Source organism: Lupinus angustifolius, chromosome LG13 (assembly GCF_001865875.1).
Source record: "Lupinus angustifolius cultivar Tanjil chromosome LG13, LupAngTanjil_v1.0, whole genome shotgun sequence".
NCBI classification, from domain to species: domain Eukaryota; kingdom Viridiplantae; phylum Streptophyta; class Magnoliopsida; order Fabales; family Fabaceae; genus Lupinus; species Lupinus angustifolius.
In genome coordinates this window covers 6,741,386-6,758,736 of record NC_032021.1, presented here as the reverse complement: position 1 = coordinate 6,758,736, position 17,351 = coordinate 6,741,386, and the positions used below count along the sequence as shown (strand labels likewise).

General features: G+C 27.9%; 2 protein-coding genes across 2 annotated transcripts; both read right to left on the bottom strand.

Moving 5' to 3' along the window:
• LOC109325756 (proline-rich extensin-like protein EPR1) lies at nt 986-2,798 on the bottom strand. Its single transcript, XM_019558302.1, has 2 exons — nt 2,609-2,798; nt 986-1,702 (listed from the first exon to the last, which is right to left on the bottom strand). The coding sequence occupies exons 1-2, from the start codon at nt 2,718-2,720 to the stop codon at nt 1,323-1,325; spliced, it is 492 nt and encodes a 163-aa protein (XP_019413847.1). The 5' UTR covers nt 2,721-2,798; the 3' UTR covers nt 986-1,322.
• Nucleotides 5,740-9,518, bottom strand: LOC109363297 (annexin D3). Its single transcript, XM_019609511.1, has 6 exons — nt 9,326-9,518; nt 8,726-8,871; nt 7,716-7,943; nt 6,907-7,119; nt 6,533-6,622; nt 5,740-6,173 (listed from the first exon to the last, which is right to left on the bottom strand). The coding sequence occupies exons 1-6, from the start codon at nt 9,399-9,401 to the stop codon at nt 5,961-5,963; spliced, it is 966 nt and encodes a 321-aa protein (XP_019465056.1). The 5' UTR covers nt 9,402-9,518; the 3' UTR covers nt 5,740-5,960.

The window sequence follows — 17,351 nt, the reverse complement described above, 5'->3', positions numbered from 1 at the left end:
GCATATATTTTAGGGATAAATCATTTGGTCACCTTTTTTGAAGAGTTCCTTATGGCTGTTCTACTAAAACAAACTGAACATACTCAGTGTTCAACACATTTAAATTCTGGTTACTTTACTGTTACCATTACATTGCAATTTGGACTGTTGCTATTATGGGCATCCCGTTATGGATTGTTACCATTACATTGCAATTTGGACTGTATAAATTTTTGTATGATCAAAAATTTGATGTAATATGATATAATTTGAATGCAATTATATTGTGTTATGATACGACCACATAATTGTGATACAATACCACACCATAGATGGATGTATTATCATTATCTAACCATATTCAGGCTTAAAATTGATTGGAGATGCAGGGGACGGTAACTCAGAGGGTGTTTTATTCCTATTATTTTGTTTAGGAAAAAACAAATTTATACTTAATCCAAAATGACATTTTTAGAGGATGAAGGTCTTTGCTAACTACATAACTTGTTTCAATAACAATATTTTTTTGGGTACAAACACTACTTTTTTTAAGCTAGTCTTTTGGACATTATTAAAATCATTTAATAATCATATTATTTGAAATCTGAACAAAACTACAAAGAGGAGTCTTTCCATACCTTAAATATTCATGCATCAATTCCTCCCTCCACTTTACTCCAATTTAATTCTACTGGTAGGTGTTTTGATGTAAAGTCATAGTGAATAATAAAATGAAAGCTGATATTAGCACCCATTTTCAGGATGGAAACTCACACCACCCTATCCAAACTCAATTATTTTGCTCATTATAATAATTCACTCCTTTGATTGATCAAAGAAATATAATTTAATATATATTTAAATCAAATAATTAGTAATTCTAATTTTTTTTACCAGTGAATTGAAAGGAAATGGCACAATTAGTTTAGACTCGTAATGATAAACACGAAATACTTTTTTTAAATGGTACCTAATAATACAATGTGATACTATATCATTACAAAAGTAGAAAGTTAATATCACTCTTTAGAATCGATTTATAATGGCAATATACTTAGAATTTTATTAAGGTGAAAAAGCATTAACTAGATATCCAATATAACACATAGTGGTGACAATAGTATCATGCAAACGCAACGTGGATATATAAGCGTAGCTATATCTCTATATAAACTATAAATTTGGAATGTTTATTACTATGGAGGAAGAGTACTATCATATGGAGTTGTTGTTGGAAATGGCTTGTGAATTGGAAAAGGTGGTAGAAGTGGAATTTAAATTTAGGGTAAAGTGAAAGTTTATGATATGCCCTTAGAAGAAAGGCTTTGGATATTGAAATATGACTATGGCTTTTGTGGAGGGAATAAGGGCTTATTCTTGTTAGAGATAGGAAATGATTTGTGGAATGGCTTCTTAAACACTGGAATAGGCTTATAAATTGGAACTGGTTTTGGAATAGGCTTATATACTGGAATAGGAATAGGCTTAACAACTGGAATAGGTTTTGGAATAGGCTTATAAACTGGAACAGGAATTGGTTTTATGATTGGATATGGCTTTGGAATAGGCTTATAAGTTGGAATTGGTTTCTTGAAAAATGGCTTCTTGAATATTGGTTTGTGATGAAAAAATCCTTTGAATTTTGCTTCTTCATTATGAACTTCGGGGTTTGTCTTTGCAACTTCTTCGTTAATAAGCTTCACATCAGTATTTACTTCATTCCCTACATAAGAAATTCGAAAGAGAATTAAAGTGGTTTCATTATAAATACAAAGAGAAAAAAAAATCATTTCCAGTGTAATGCACCAAATTTTGGTTGAACATCGGTTACACCACTCTCAAACAAAATGGTAATATGCAATTGTTAGATGTAAATCTTCATAATTCATTTTTTGTGGGGTATACCACTAAACCCAAGTGCTTATTGTTCATTAACTTAGCTATGCACTGTCACACTGGTGTCCTTAATTAAATTAGGTTCACAAAGTATACAATCCATGACAGGTTTTAATTCCTCAATCCAAATTATTTCTGTTCATATGTAAAATGATTCTTCTATAATAAATTTTATACATCAAATATGACATGTAATTTTTTTTTACTTAAATTTTTTGAAAGTAAAGTTACATCAGAAATATAAAAAAACTTAGTGAAAGAAAAGAACAACTATCGTATGAAAAAGTTATCAAATTGTTGAAATACATGCACCTGACATTTATTGTGTGCTTGTAGAGTTAATGAAATTGGAGTAGTTTTTGGGATAACAAATGGCTATACCAAAAAAATTAGACTATAATTATATTTATTTATGATTTTAATTTGTGAGATCATAATCTAAAAAAAAGCAACTCATTCAATTCGAAGCTTAACAAAAATATTTGTTTTTCTAAAATAATTTTTTTTTATAATCTAAAATAATTCAAAGCTTAATCTCTTGTGCACATTGTCTAGTTAAATAAACAAATGCTACTGATGATTTATATTTTTGTTAAGAGTTCGATTACTGGGAACAACACTTGTTGAGAGGAGTGCACCTAAAAGGAATTAGTTACTTGTATAAAAAGAGTTAGAGAATACACTTGTTAATATAAAAAACTACTTAATGTACATGTTTGGATGAGCCACAAACCTGAAACTTGAGTTGTTGCTAGAGCAGAACTAGCATAGCAGAAGCTTACAACAAGCAACAACGGAACAAAGAAGTGCACAAGTGTGCATTGCTGCATGGAAACCTTTCCCATTGAGAAATTAAAACAACAAAGTAATGCAATTATGAAAGGTGAATACCTGAAAGCCTGAATTGGACTATCACAATAAGTCTTATTTATAAGTGTCTTGTTAACCACCTACCTTATTGGTTTCTTAAATTTTCATTAAGTGGCATATGATCTCCTATTACTTTTGGTGAAAATGTTAAGCTATGGACTATTATGAGTAGTTGGGAATGTGTTTAGTGGTCAAATGCTGATTAACACCGTTTTTTCTGCTGAATTGAGTTATCCTCCATTAAATGAGCCTCCCAAGTTAGGTATTCTTTTTCTTTTGGCTATTAAGAAAATAATGCATAGAACAATGGAAAGTTTCAAACAGAGTGTGCAATAGTTGGGTTAGGATTTGTCCCTTACGAATTCAAAATGTTGATTGGATATCTTTTAGACTCATACCTGACCATAAATCTAAAGGTATATCTAACCCTAAATATCAATCTTGCTAACTCTCGAACTCGAATCAGGTCGTAGGCTTGGTTAAAAATAATGCATCTCCATTGGATTTAAACATATTCATTTTAATCTCATTTATTCTTATAGATACATAATTTGCATATAAAGTGATATATATGAGATAATTTGTGAATCATTTGTATGTATATATGATGGAAATATTAGTGAATCAAAGACATATGAAATGATATACGCATTATGCTAGTAAATTATTTGCATAACGATATCCTAAATAACTAATAAAAATAATTAAAAATGCAATATCTATTTTGGGCCAAAAAATATCATTATTCTATACACAATTGAACAAACAAATATAAACAAAAGTCAAGGATGAGCGTTTGCGAGCTTGTGCTAGGTAATCTTGTCTCCTAATCAACCTTAAATGTTGACCATGAATAAATTTTGAAGTTGAACTAAACTCTAGACTAGATTAAAACATATAATATGTCATTTTCTTACAATAGGGGCATTTCTAATAATTTTGTAGACTCATTTATAACACATTTCTAATAATTTTGTGAACTCATTTATAACACATTTCTAATAATTTTGTGACTCATAATTATTTGTTTATTTTCATTTTAAATGAATTATTTGTAACAAGCTTAAAGCTTATTAAGTTTGAGCTTCATTAGACATGTTAGAGGATATTTAGATTCGTAGAGCATTATCTTATCCAGAGTTATTTAGTTTATTTTATTTGAATTTATCTATAATTTATGTTCATCTTATTTGTTATTATCTTATCGTTTGTAACGATTTTTGCTTATATAATAAATTATTAGGATTGATTCATACTTGAGTTTGACCACTCTTTACGATCATAAACTTCTACATGGTATCACACTGAGAACTCAAGTTCCCTCCAATTATCATAGGCCAAAATATACCATTTAATCATAGGTCAGCGATAACCTTTTGTCTGATCAGTTTGGGTGGAGGAGTACATTGGGAAGTTAACTTTCAAAGTATTTTATGGTATAACAATGAAAGTATGTAGCTAAATAGAAGAATTTTAAGCAAAAGTTGTGGACTGTGTGTGCCATAATGTGAATGTCATTGCAATTTGCAATGTGATAGCTGTGAAGAAAGGGACATTCTATCTTTCAAGAGAATACTAAAATTTAGCATTTTTAAATCTTCTTTACTTTCTTATTTCTCTTAAACACACGAATAAAAAACATTGAACACCCTATTGATATAAGAATTTAGTGTTCATATATAATTTTGCTCCAAAAGAAGAAAAGTGTGTGGAACTTTAGATATAAAAACCATCTAAGGGCATCCATGGTTAGGGTGGAGTCAGAAATTTTGTGCTAGGAGGCCAAGATTTGGATTTGCTGCACATTGAAATCTCAATATTTCAGAGTGCTTTTCTGAAATTTTCAAAATTAAAGAAGTACATGATTTAAATTTTAAAACACTATCAGCCTTTGAATTCCGTGACTGCAAAAATTGATTGTCACAAATCAAAATCCTTAACTTTCATGTTCAAGCCACGGTCAAATGGTAACACTTCCAATACAAAAAAAATATATGCTTGAGATTATTTTTTCTTTTATCTTGCAGCAAGCAATATGCTTTGATTATGTGATCATAACTTCAAAGTTGAGCTTTTAATCACAGTAACTAGGATTTAGCTCATTAGATAAACTCACTAAAGACATGAATTTGAGTTAGTTTTTGGAGAAGAATAAAGAAAATGATAAGAATTGAGATTATTTTTAAAATTAACTCGTAAATGGAATCTTGCGAAATGATTCTCAAACAAATGTAACATAAATGTATTTCATGACTCATAAATATTTTTCTTCCCTTCATTATCTTCCAATCACTAACTCTGAGAATGTAAATGTATGTTTTAATGAGAAAGTTCACTAAAGTAAAAATTGAAAAATGAAAGAGCATTCATGTGATAGGCAACTTCACAAAGTAAAAATGCAATTCATGTGCCCATTCTTCATAAACATTACTAAAAAAAGTGAAACAAAGCTTTTCTATAATATTCATACACTTATATTTTTTTGTTTTATTATACCATTTATAGGCTACAACTGAAGTGGTGAAAGACATTCACTTTTTGCACACAAGGATTGATGGATGTACTATATTCAATTAAATACTGAATATTTACATATACTTTTTTGTATAACAATCTCAACATTAAAATAAACAGTAACAATCTGCAACTCTCAGATGAAATGAAACTAAAAGAATGGTACGTGGATAAAATCTCTGTTTATATCCCACGACATGATATGAAGTTGTGAAATTCTAAAACTTGTAGAATATGAACCGGGCATATATGCATATGACATTGTAATTTTAAGAAAATATATAGATTCTTGCGTACGAGACTTTCACTTAGTAGTGTCTATGAAGGGTAGATATACATTGTCTTATCCACAAGGTGGAAGACTGTTTCCGGGGCTTGAATGCATCATGATAAAGTTTTCAAAATAAATGACAGAAAGCATATTTAAGACTTCTAATTGTTTCAATTTCAACCATACTTATAATTATAATTGCACCCATATAACAAATGCTATACATTTCACATAACCAATACCTTGTTATTAATATACCAAGTTTTTCGGTTTTCTTGGAGAAAACATGAAGGTACACAGTTAATTTATACAAATTCAACACAAAATAACACAACCGATTTTGTTTCAACCTTTATATTACATAATCTAGCCCCAACACTATGAAATGTAGAATACTTGCAATCCAAGATTACTTGTTGCTAGTGATGTATCATAATCCTTTTGGACCTTTCCCTAGCAAAGTCAACAAAAAATCTTTGTACTCTCCTGAGGTATCTCCAATCACATCATCATCAAGACTAGATTTGTACATGTTAGCGTATTCGAATCTGATTTTCAACAGGTCGATTTGAGCTCTAGTTACAATACCTCTATTCAGGGAATCTTCATCAGTTCCAAGTCCAATAATAGATTCTCTTACAACCTAAGTATTTTCAAAATAATGAATTGAATAGTCTTGTACTAATAATATTGACAAAGTTATAAAAAAAGTAGTAACACTTATTGCATTCATTTAAAGATACAAGTGTCATCTGTTAAACTCCTCAATATTAGATATATTAAGATAATTTTGCCCAATTTTCATTTCAAATTGACTCTTCAACATTTCATATTAGAGTCTAAAAAACTAATCAGAGAAAAACGTATACACCAATAATATATGAGTTCTATATATTCTCACTGCATCATCTACAATTCATATTTAATTAATGTTTATATTGTCAATAGAGAATATTTATTAATTATAAAGTCACACCATGTCTTTAGTATGGAGAAAATTACCTTTGCAAAATGTTTCTCTGGGCTGTTTATGCACCATACTACCACATTTAAGAGAGATTCCATATCACCCTTACCACAATTTTTTATGCCCTGTCAAGAACATCATCCAAATCAAGATCCTAATAGAAAAATGCATGAGGCAGAAACAAACAAATATATGAGTGTAAATATGACTCAATGAAATGCAAAACTTTGTGCACTACTATTAAACAAGATGGTCTCATCATAGTATCCAAGTATTTTTACTTTAAGAAAACAAAACTAACTGTTTTTCAAAACAAGTGACAAGGTAGAACTCACTAGTAGTGTACAAATTTTATGTTAGTGGAACATAATTTGAATCTTATATAATGTCCTAAATTATAAAGCAAAACCTGTTCCAATGTATTCCCATAGAGATGCTTGTAGCTTGCAAAAGTTTCCCTGAGCTGGAAAATATTCCTAGTGCTAAGTATCCAGATAATGTGATCATCATCTAATTTCTTAGTGTTGATGGCTTCATATAGCTTTGTTGATTCCCACTTGGCAACCTCCAAATTTACAGTCACTTTGTCATACCTATAAGAGCTCACTAGCCCCAACAAAACCTGCAATTATTTCCATTATGAAAAATTCAAGCCTTAATTCTCATAATCAGATTTGCTGCAGTCAAATTGTGTTCGGTACGAAATCTAAGATATAATCATTATAATATAAATATTTTTGAGATATTTTCTATAGTATGATATGATTTAAGATAATTTTATATATTATAAGATATTATATCATTGACATTTAAAAAATTGAGTAAATACTCATTTTAGTCTCTCATGTTTTTTCAATTTTATTAGTTTGGTTCCTCCAAAATTGGGAAAACCCAGATGGTCCCCAAAATTTTTAAATATTGGTCAAATTAGTCAATTTTAGTGTCAAATTAGTTCTTTTTAGGGTTAAATTAGCCTGTATCGATGTTGTAAAATATATTAAAAAATGACTGATTTAACTTACATTTAAAATTTTTAGGGACCATTTTGAATTTTTCAATTTTTGAGGGATCAAACTACTAAGCTCAAAAAACATAAGGGAGTAGAATGCCTATTTACTCTAAAAAATTTGAGGTTTTAATCACAATACTGAGAATTTTGCCTCAATAGATAAACTCACTAAAGGTCTTGAATGTTTCTGAGAAACTTGATGTTCTTACCTTCCTGAGGGGCTGAGAAACAGAAGCTACAATGTCTTCCTCAAGAGAGCAATGAAAGAGAGAGCAATAAGCCTTCCTTACAGCCACCAAATGGTTTGGATTTGATGCACATGCTATTTCAACCAGAATCTGTAGCTCTTTAATTCCCTTTCTCTTGGCCTTCAATCCAGCATTTGCAAGTTTTGCATCCCTTTCTGCTGGATCTTCAGTCCAGAGAATTATAGCATTCTGTTACATATCATAAGTCTACGTCACACTATATTATAGGAAATCACATGGTTAGTTTACAAAAGAAATTCATGTGCCAATGAACCCTTCCATGGATAAAATGATTCATATGCAAAATACTTCTTCAATTGTTATGACAAACATCACCAGAAGTATATGAGAATTTAATTAATTTAGACCAAAGAAAAACGACCAACAAGATATTAGACTAGTATTGTAAGACAGTACTAGATCTAGGGATGACAATAACTTAACCCGAACTCATTGGTACCTGCCCAAACCTAACCCAAATTTAATAGGGAAAACCTGATGTGATTAGGTTCGGGTTTTACCCAAGTTTGACTTTCGAAGTTTGGGTTTGGTATAGTTGATACCCTACCCCGAACTTACCCTGAATCCAATTAATATATGTAAAATTACATATAAATACATATATAAAACCTATATATATATATATAACTCATATATATAAATATATGTGGTTGGGTAAGCACAAACTCAACCCCAATCCGCCCGCTACCATTCCTAATTCCATATAGACCAAAAGGTCAAATAATCGATTCTTGAGAGCGAGCAGCCACACACGCTATAGGTGAGAAAATAACATTGGTTATACCAAAAAAAGACCAAAGAAAAACTAAAGTTTCTAAATTAGCACATCAATAACTAGAATTAGAATTATTTCGGTTGATATATACTTATAAGGCACAATGTTGAAGAATTAGTTATTTGAAAGAAAAATGAAAGAGAAAACAATGTCAAGCACAGGAAGCAAGACATACTCTAAAATCACCAGAGAGTTCAGAATGGAGACGATCAATGAGAGATTCATTGTAAAGCTGCTGATAAGTTTCTCTGATTTCCTTCAATTGTTTTGAATTCCTGTGTCCTAATACCAAGATTAAATCCTTTTCATCTGTGCCCAATCCTATATCCATTTTTTGCATAAACATCATCAACAACAACCATTGAATACAGAATATAACTCAACATAAACATTACCATAAACCAATCTAAATAACACTAAAAAAGGCCAAAACATAGCATAACATTAAAGAGAATATCACCAATATTACATGAGCAAAATTCCTACTAATGTTAATAAAGCAATAAATTTAGTATAAAAAAAATTATACATAGCCCCAAGTGTTGCATTCCATTGGAAGGGTGAAAAAGAGAACTTAAGAGAATTTCATGCATACAAATTACCAAAAAAATATGTTTGTTATAAATTAACAAAAAAAACACAGTGTTTTAGATTAATTCTCTATGCCCATGAGTATCAAGAAAATCCAAATCATGTTTCATCTTTCTTCAGCAATCAACAGAAATATATGTCGATATGTGTGTTTTTATTATTATTTAGAGACAGAGGAAGAAACCTTGGAAAGCTTTTCTAATTCGTTCACTGTCATGGGTAGGAGAAGGAACAATCTCAGGCACTTTCAGTGAAGCCATTTTTTTGTCTGACAAAGTTTTCTGTTCAGTGACAGCAACTCCTTCAAAGTCTGAGAAACTGTTCAGAAATGTGTCTATGTTTTAGCTGTTTTTTTTATTTTAATTTTCTTCCTCAAAGTTACAAAACCAAGGATTTGATGACTCATATTTTTCTGCTGTTACTATTTTGCCCTTGGTATAAGGAAACTTTAATTAAAAGTTACAGGGAAGCACACCAAACTTTCACATATTTATTTTTGAACCCAAGGATGTTTATATTTTTTTACTAATTTACAAAAAAAGTGTAAAAATAAAGCTGATATTCAAGATATAGTTGTTACCAATCAACCAGGGAGTGATTTGAAGGGCTTCATCCATTTTTTTTGTACAGTATTTCTTTACTATTTTAGGTAAGGAATTAATCTTTTTTAGGGTATGTGTTTGCATTTTTTAATAAATATCTTTCTCTAGTCAAACCATTAACTTTTTGATCATTTTAAAATTTAGTAAGCCTTATATAACTAGACCAACACATTGTTGGTGGGCTTCACCCACTTTAATATATTTTAAAAAATATGCACAAAAAAAATTCTACTCTTTCTCTTGTATTTTCTAAGTTTGTGTGTATGCTCTAAAAATACTCATTTTTTTGCTTATGTATCTTGAATCGAAACTATGATTATACGTTTAAAATGCTTAGAGTTGCATTTTACAAGAATCATAACACATTTTTTTAAAGGTAAAAGTAAAACTGCTTATTTTTGTTCAAATTGGCGTATGATTTCATTAATTACCACATAAAAGTCAGTTTTTTCAAATAATAAATGCACCTGTCATTTTATTTAAACATTTTATATCAATGCATGACAAATATTAATCCTTCAATTTATAGATAAATTACAGTAAATTGAAAATTATTAATATTTGATAAATATTGAGTTCAAGTTTTTAGAAAAAAATGGGGTATATAATATTTGATAATTTCTTTTTTGTTTTCTCTATGGTCTAGCCAGATCAAATATAAATTAGTCAACACCTTAGTGGTAGGGATGACAAAAAACCCGACCCGTGAGTACCCGTGAAAATACTCGCAACGGTTACTCGCAATAATAGCTTATATATTTAGTTTTTAGTTAAATTTTTATATATATTTATTATTATTTTAAGATTATATATCATATGTTTTATTATATTTCATAATAAATTATACATATTTAACTATGATTATAAATTTATCATATTAATCATGTAACAATTATTTTTACATATTGATTATTACAAATTATATAAATATATAATTAAAATTAAAAACCTGTTGAGTACCCGTAAATACTCACCCATAAATATTACGGGTTTGGGCACGGGAAAACACTACATGCGCCCGCCCGCGCTCGTTGCCATCCCTACTTCGTGGTGTTTGAATACCAGCTTATTTATAAAAATGTACTATCATTGTAATATTTAATACCATATTATAAAACTTTACTATCAATGTAATATTTTTACACTATGAATAAATTATACTTTTATATATGTATGACTTTTAAATACTTTTAAAATTATAATAAAATATATATTGTACCATATTGATATCATATAAACTTCTTATTTTATTTATACTTGTATGTGTATAGCATGAAACACCAGTTTCAAATAATGATGTGAATAAATTATAAACTGACATGACATTAGAATTAAATTAAAATATTGGTTTTCCTTAAATCTTAGTCTCATAATCCCAATTTACCTTTCTATATTCTTTTATATATTAACTATTTGTACATCAGAATCATTAAAAGAAAAGAAAAAAACGTACATTAATTTTGAAGTTATTTAAAATTTGTTTTTGATATAGGTACCTTAATTACTCGTACATTAGAATCATTAAAAGAAAAGAAAAAAACGTACCTTAATTCATTTTTTTATGTTAAAATCTTTAATTAAATGCATATAATTAACCGTCCATCACTTTAAGCACGCTTTTTATATTTTTATGTTTCACGACGTGTAGTTGTTATTTTATTTGCCTTCTGAATTAATCAGCTTTCAGATTCATATTTTTATTTTCTTTTGACCCCCCTTTTCAATCAGAAATGAAAAGTGGCAAAACATTATATGCTAAAGAGAAAAGCAAGTGATATACCTAGGAAAAGGAACACCTTTGGCAATGGAATTGTTTTATAGGGGCATAATAATATTTTTTTGCGGTAAATTATTGTTTAATTAGATATGATGACTTAGTCCGAAAATTATTAACTTAAATCTCACTCTCAGGGTCCCATTTTACCCCTTTTCTGTTCTTTGATATATTGATAACTCGTACCTTAGAATTATCAAAAGAAAATAAAAAATAAAGTACCTTAATTGTGAAGTTACCTGAAATCTTTAATTAAATGCATATGAATATGATAGCTAACCCAGATCCACGTTTCACATCTCACTTCAAATTAAAATATGAATTCAATGAGATCACAAATATGTGTATGCATTAATTAATTAATTAATGTATTGAAGAACTTCTAACCTCCCATTTAAAAGGTACCTAGTTCATCATCTTGAGCACGTCTTTTATTTTTTAAGTACTTATTATCAATAGATAATATATAATAGATGTTCTCTCACCCATCAACTATAGTTTATTTGCACACCATTTATTATTACCTGGTCATTTTTATTGTCTGAGACTAATAATGTCCTTTTATTGTCTCCTCAGATTGATAGAAATTATTTTTGTAGGTACATTACTCCTTCGGGTCTGGGTCTGTTTTATACAAATTTAATTAGTTTTATACATATTTAAGAAATTCGTTAAAAATTAATTAGTTGTTTTGATTTGATAAAAAAAATACAAATAATTATAATCAATTTTTAGATAGGTGAGAAATATGATAAAATATGTAGGTATTTTTTACTTGTAACTGGAACCAAATAATTAAGACAAGATTCAGTATCTATATTCTATATAATATTCGTCACCGTTCAAATATGAATATTAAAGTCTTTGTAGATAAGACTAGAATTCTTAATTCTTTATCATTAAGTGTGAACACATCTTTGCCCAATAATGTTTGGAAGTCTTCTACCTCATGTCCTTATAATATTCAGTTTAATATTAATTGATTGTAATAACCCGTGAAACACGTTTGTTAGTGCGAATTTTAGCCAATGTCACTACGAACTTTCCCCAACCTTTTTATTGATTCTTTTGAGAGCTTTTTTATTCATTTGAACATCACATTTTCCATTTTTTGTGTCTGATTTAGTCTAATTAAAAAGTGACATCAACTAAGAAGAAAAACATAAAAATAAAAAATAATTTTTTATATTACTTAATAAATGTAAATGACGGAGAACAAATATTAATTTTTGTTACATATGATTGTTTATTTGTTTTAACTAATTGTCTATTTCATCACTTAATTGTGTACAAGTCATTAGCTGAAAAGAGGAATAATGAAGAATGTCATTTTCTAAATAACCTTATGAACATATATACTATTATATTTTATTAACATTGTGAAATGCATGAGTTAGTGTTTGACTTTGACCAAATACAAATATATACTACTTGTTTTCGATTTTTTTATGACCGTGATATAATATGCCTCATTAACAGAGTTGATCTGTGATAATTACTGGCTGTTATAAACTGATAATTAATAATTTTTAAACAGGCAAACGAACCTTTATATATGTATAAAAAATAGAGTTATTTATTAAAGTAAAAAAATTATAATAATAATATAGCACAACTATTACAAAAATCCTTTTAAAGGATTAACTTAGGTTATAGGACTTAAACAGCCAGACTATATATCAGGTGTAAAAAGTTAAATGAAATCGTTTTTAATCAAATGACAAAAATAAGTTGTGTAAGTAGCGTTATATAACTATTCAAAGTATCATTTTCAACTTCTGGATGCTTATAAAAAAATGGGAAAGATGCATTAAGCTTATCTAAACTTTTGTTATTTGCAAGTAGCTATTGTGAACTATTTTTACTTCCTAATTATTCCTTAAAGTTCACCAAGTTGATAAAATTGATCCTTATATAAATATATTGCTAAGTTACTAATCAGACCTACAATAATAACAATGCAACACTACATGTTAGTCAACATTACACTATTAAAATATTAAAATTGGTTAAGAAGAAAAGGATAAACAAATTACAAAGTTAAAAATGCTTAATACATAAACATTAATATATATAAAATAAAATAATAATGATCTAATAGTCTAAGTTAAAAAACATTGAGTTAAAGTTTTTCATTACTATTAATTTAACATTATTTTATGTATGTACTAATTTCAACAATAAGTAAAGTTTAGAGGGTAATTATGAAGAAAAAATAGTTGAAAATGCAAACATGTAAAAAACATGAAATTTATTATAGATATTTTTCCTAAAAAATAAATCAATTTTTGGATCAAAGACTAAATTAAATAATCAATTAAAAAACTTATTTTGCATCCTATTTTGAAATATAGCAAATTTAAATGTGTTTATAAATATATTGACACGTCAAATTCTAAGTGCGTAGGATATCAAAAATGTATTTACTCGTCTAAGTTTGTTTACAATTTTGTATAATAGAAGAATGGTTAAGAGTTAAGACATCTACTAGGACTTGTAGACATGTTACAACTTTTTTAGTTTTATGAGGAGTGTAAATTTAAAAATGGAAAATGATATATTCTCTTACTATATCCTCCTATTAATCCTCCTATTTATAAGAAGATAATATGTGTCATACTAAGATACTTTAATTATTAATGATTGAATTATAAGTGATATATGTCACTTTTTTATGGGTACGAAGATTAGTATGAGGATTTAGTAGGAGAATATAACAATACTCTTTAAAAATATATATTTTCAGTTTTCTCCCAAAATCTCACTCATCTTAGTATTCAGACCTATATGATTTTTAAATGAAAAGTTATCTCCCGAATTCACATTGGTATTAGTTAAGGGAATAAAATATGTGTTGATGTGAAGTGATAAGTTATTTCTTCACCCTCACTTATTAATAGACACTTGTGTTATTTTATATTTTATTTTTTTATTTATTTTAAAAATAAGTAAAAAGTAGTCATGTGTTATTGTTTAACTGATGTAAAGAGAGAAATTATCTCCTCACACGAAGATACTTTATTGTATTATTAGTTAATCATTTAATGTTACAGTTCATTTAATATTCTTAGCTACCAAAGAGCTTGTTTAGCATATTTTGTTGTTGTTATGTATTCTACCAGCGATATACTTTCTATTTGGATTGCAGTTTATTTTATATACTCACCTAACTTTGATTGACTTCCTTCCTTCTTAAAGAGTTATTAACTCTCATGTGTCATTATCCTAAATTGCTTAAATGTATTCACATAATAGTTGGTTGTTAACACAACTCCACCAAGCCATTACACATGGCAAAGTTTGATATACCAATATGCTTGAAAATAATTATTTGTAACTTATGAACTTAGTTTGCACATGTGTTTGGACTTGCTGTCATTGTGATATAATTAAAGGTAGAGAATAAATTATATTCTGATTCCAGAAGATAATTTATTTCATTAAATTTACTCATTATTTAATGTGTCTTATTTTTTATTTTTATAATATAATTTAAAATTGAATCTTCTAGAAGGAAGCGAACAAATACATGTATATAAAACAATAAATAGATTTGAGATAAATTATCTCATAATAAGAATATATACTTTATTTTCTTAAATCTAATGGGAGCTGTTGGCAATTAAAGTTAGTTGTCTTAATATAATTAGGATGTTATAAGAAGAAAATATGAACACTTACAGAACAAAATTCATCACGAATTCCCTTCCACACAAGATTTCCTCAACTTTTTTTTCTTTACTCTCCTTTTTTTTTGTTTCTCGCAAATATATTGCAATTGTTTACAAACTCCAACATTATTTATAGAACTTAATTTTGATTAACGATAATATATATCATCATATCAAACCTATCAAAAAAACAAGCTAATATACTTTTGATATGATTGACATCTTCACTGATTAGGATATAGATAATATCTAGACATAATTTATAAATAGTTGTCAATCTAATCATTTTACTAATAGATATAGATGAAACAATTTCTAGATGTTTTGTACAATCTCCAAAGTTGTAATTCTACGGAAGTTTTCCATTATATACTAGATAAACTTATACACCATTTATATAATTAAAAATATGACGTTGTTAGAGATTCCTTTTTCTCTAGAGCTTTGTTTTTCCCACACTGCCAACATTTATCTAATTAAAAATATAAAAGTTGTTAGTGATTCCTTTTCTTTAAGGCTTTGTTTTTTCACACTGCCGTACTGTTCCAACTTAATTAGTATTGGAAAAGTTCATAGTATTTCTTAGGAATACAATGCCTTCATAGAAGTATATGGAATAAGATAGCACTAAGTTTGATTATTGTTATTTGTTATAAGGATTCCTTTTTCTAATGGGAACGGGGAAAGAAAGAAAAAGATAAAAGGAGACACCATAAAGGAATCGACTTTAAAAGTACATGTTTTATATAGAGTTAATTTTATTGAAGTTTTAATGAAATTACACAAATCATTCCTCACTTTTTTACACTTACACAACCTTCCTCTACTTTTTATACTTTACTTTCATTACACTAATCATCCCCGTATGAGAAATAAGTGTAATCTTCTAAACAAAAAATGTGATAAATGCAATTAAGTTAAACAAAACATGATATATTGTGAGGAAAAGTTCAAATAATATACAAATTAATGTATCTTTATTATTTCTGGTTACAAAATGTACCAACAATTCTAAAAAGATATTGTTTAAATTGCTCTTATACTATATCGTAACGGACCAAAAATAATAAAGAGGTATCGAGTCATATATTATTTGGACTTGTCTTCACAATATATCATGTTTTGTTTAACTTAATTGCATTTATCACATTTTTTGTTCACAAAATTACATTTATTTCTCATGCAGATGTGGTCAGTGTAATGAAAGTATAAAATTGAGGGAGGTTTGTGTAGATGTAGAAAAGTGAAGGGTAATTTGTATAATTTCACTAAAACTCAGGGGATATCAGTATAATTTATTCTTTTTTATATAACCAATTCAGTAACAGTGTAAAATCCAATTCCTTAGTGTAATTTTTTTTATACAATTATTATCTTATTTACTATTCATTAGAATTAATTTTTTAGAAGTCAATAATAATTAAATATGAATGATAAATAATACAGTATAAAACTCATACAACGTTAGTGTATATATATATTTTTCTCATTCATAATGTATGTTCTCCTTTCTATTTAATTAAAAGAGTAAATTACGATGACACCCCAACAAAATTACACAAATTACCCATCCATTTTTTACTTACAAAAGACCCGTGATTTTATACATATATTACACTGACTACACTTGCATGATAAATAGATGTAATCTTCTAAACAAAAAAATGATAAATGTAATTAAGTTAAACAAAACATGATGTATTCTGGACACAAGTCCAAATAGTATATTAGTCAATACATTTTAATTAATTTTGGTTCATTATGACATATATCAATAATTCTAAAGATATATTGTTTAAATCACTCGTATAGTATATTGTAACGAATAAATAATAATGAAAATGTATTGACTCATATACTATTTATATTTGTTTCCACAATATGTCATATTTTGTTTAACTTAATTACACTTATCACCTTTTTTTTTTTTGCTAAAACAATCACACTTGTTTCTCACATATGGGTAGTCAGGCTAATGTATGTATAAAAATTAGGGGTTTCTTGTAGTTGTAAAAAATAGATAAATAATTTGTATAATTTCACTAAAATTTAGGGGTATATTTACTCTAATTAAAATGATTGAATTATAATTTAACTTTTTAAGTGGTCATATTTGAAATTAAAACAATCGCGGAGTCTTTTTATGTAAAGCCGAAGTGAGGG

Excerpts from the sequence above, each read along its gene's own strand:
- LOC109325756 (XM_019558302.1), bottom strand. The coding sequence starts at position 2,720 with ATGGGAAAGGTTTCCATGCAGCAATGCACACTTGTGCACTTCTTTGTT. Across the intron at positions 1,703-2,608 it reads AGCAACAACTCAAGTTTCAG|GGAATGAAGTAAATACTGAT; the intron begins GTTTGTGGCTCA and ends TTTCTTATGTAG.
- LOC109363297 (XM_019609511.1), bottom strand. The coding sequence starts at position 9,401 with ATGGCTTCACTGAAAGTGCCTGAGATTGTTCCTTCTCCTACCCATGAC. Across the intron at positions 8,872-9,325 it reads AATTAGAAAAGCTTTCCAAG|GATTGGGCACAGATGAAAAG; the intron begins GTTTCTTCCTCT and ends AAATGGATATAG. Across the intron at positions 6,174-6,532 it reads CAGAGAAACATTTTGCAAAG|GTTGTAAGAGAATCTATTAT; the intron begins GTAATTTTCTCC and ends GAAAATACTTAG.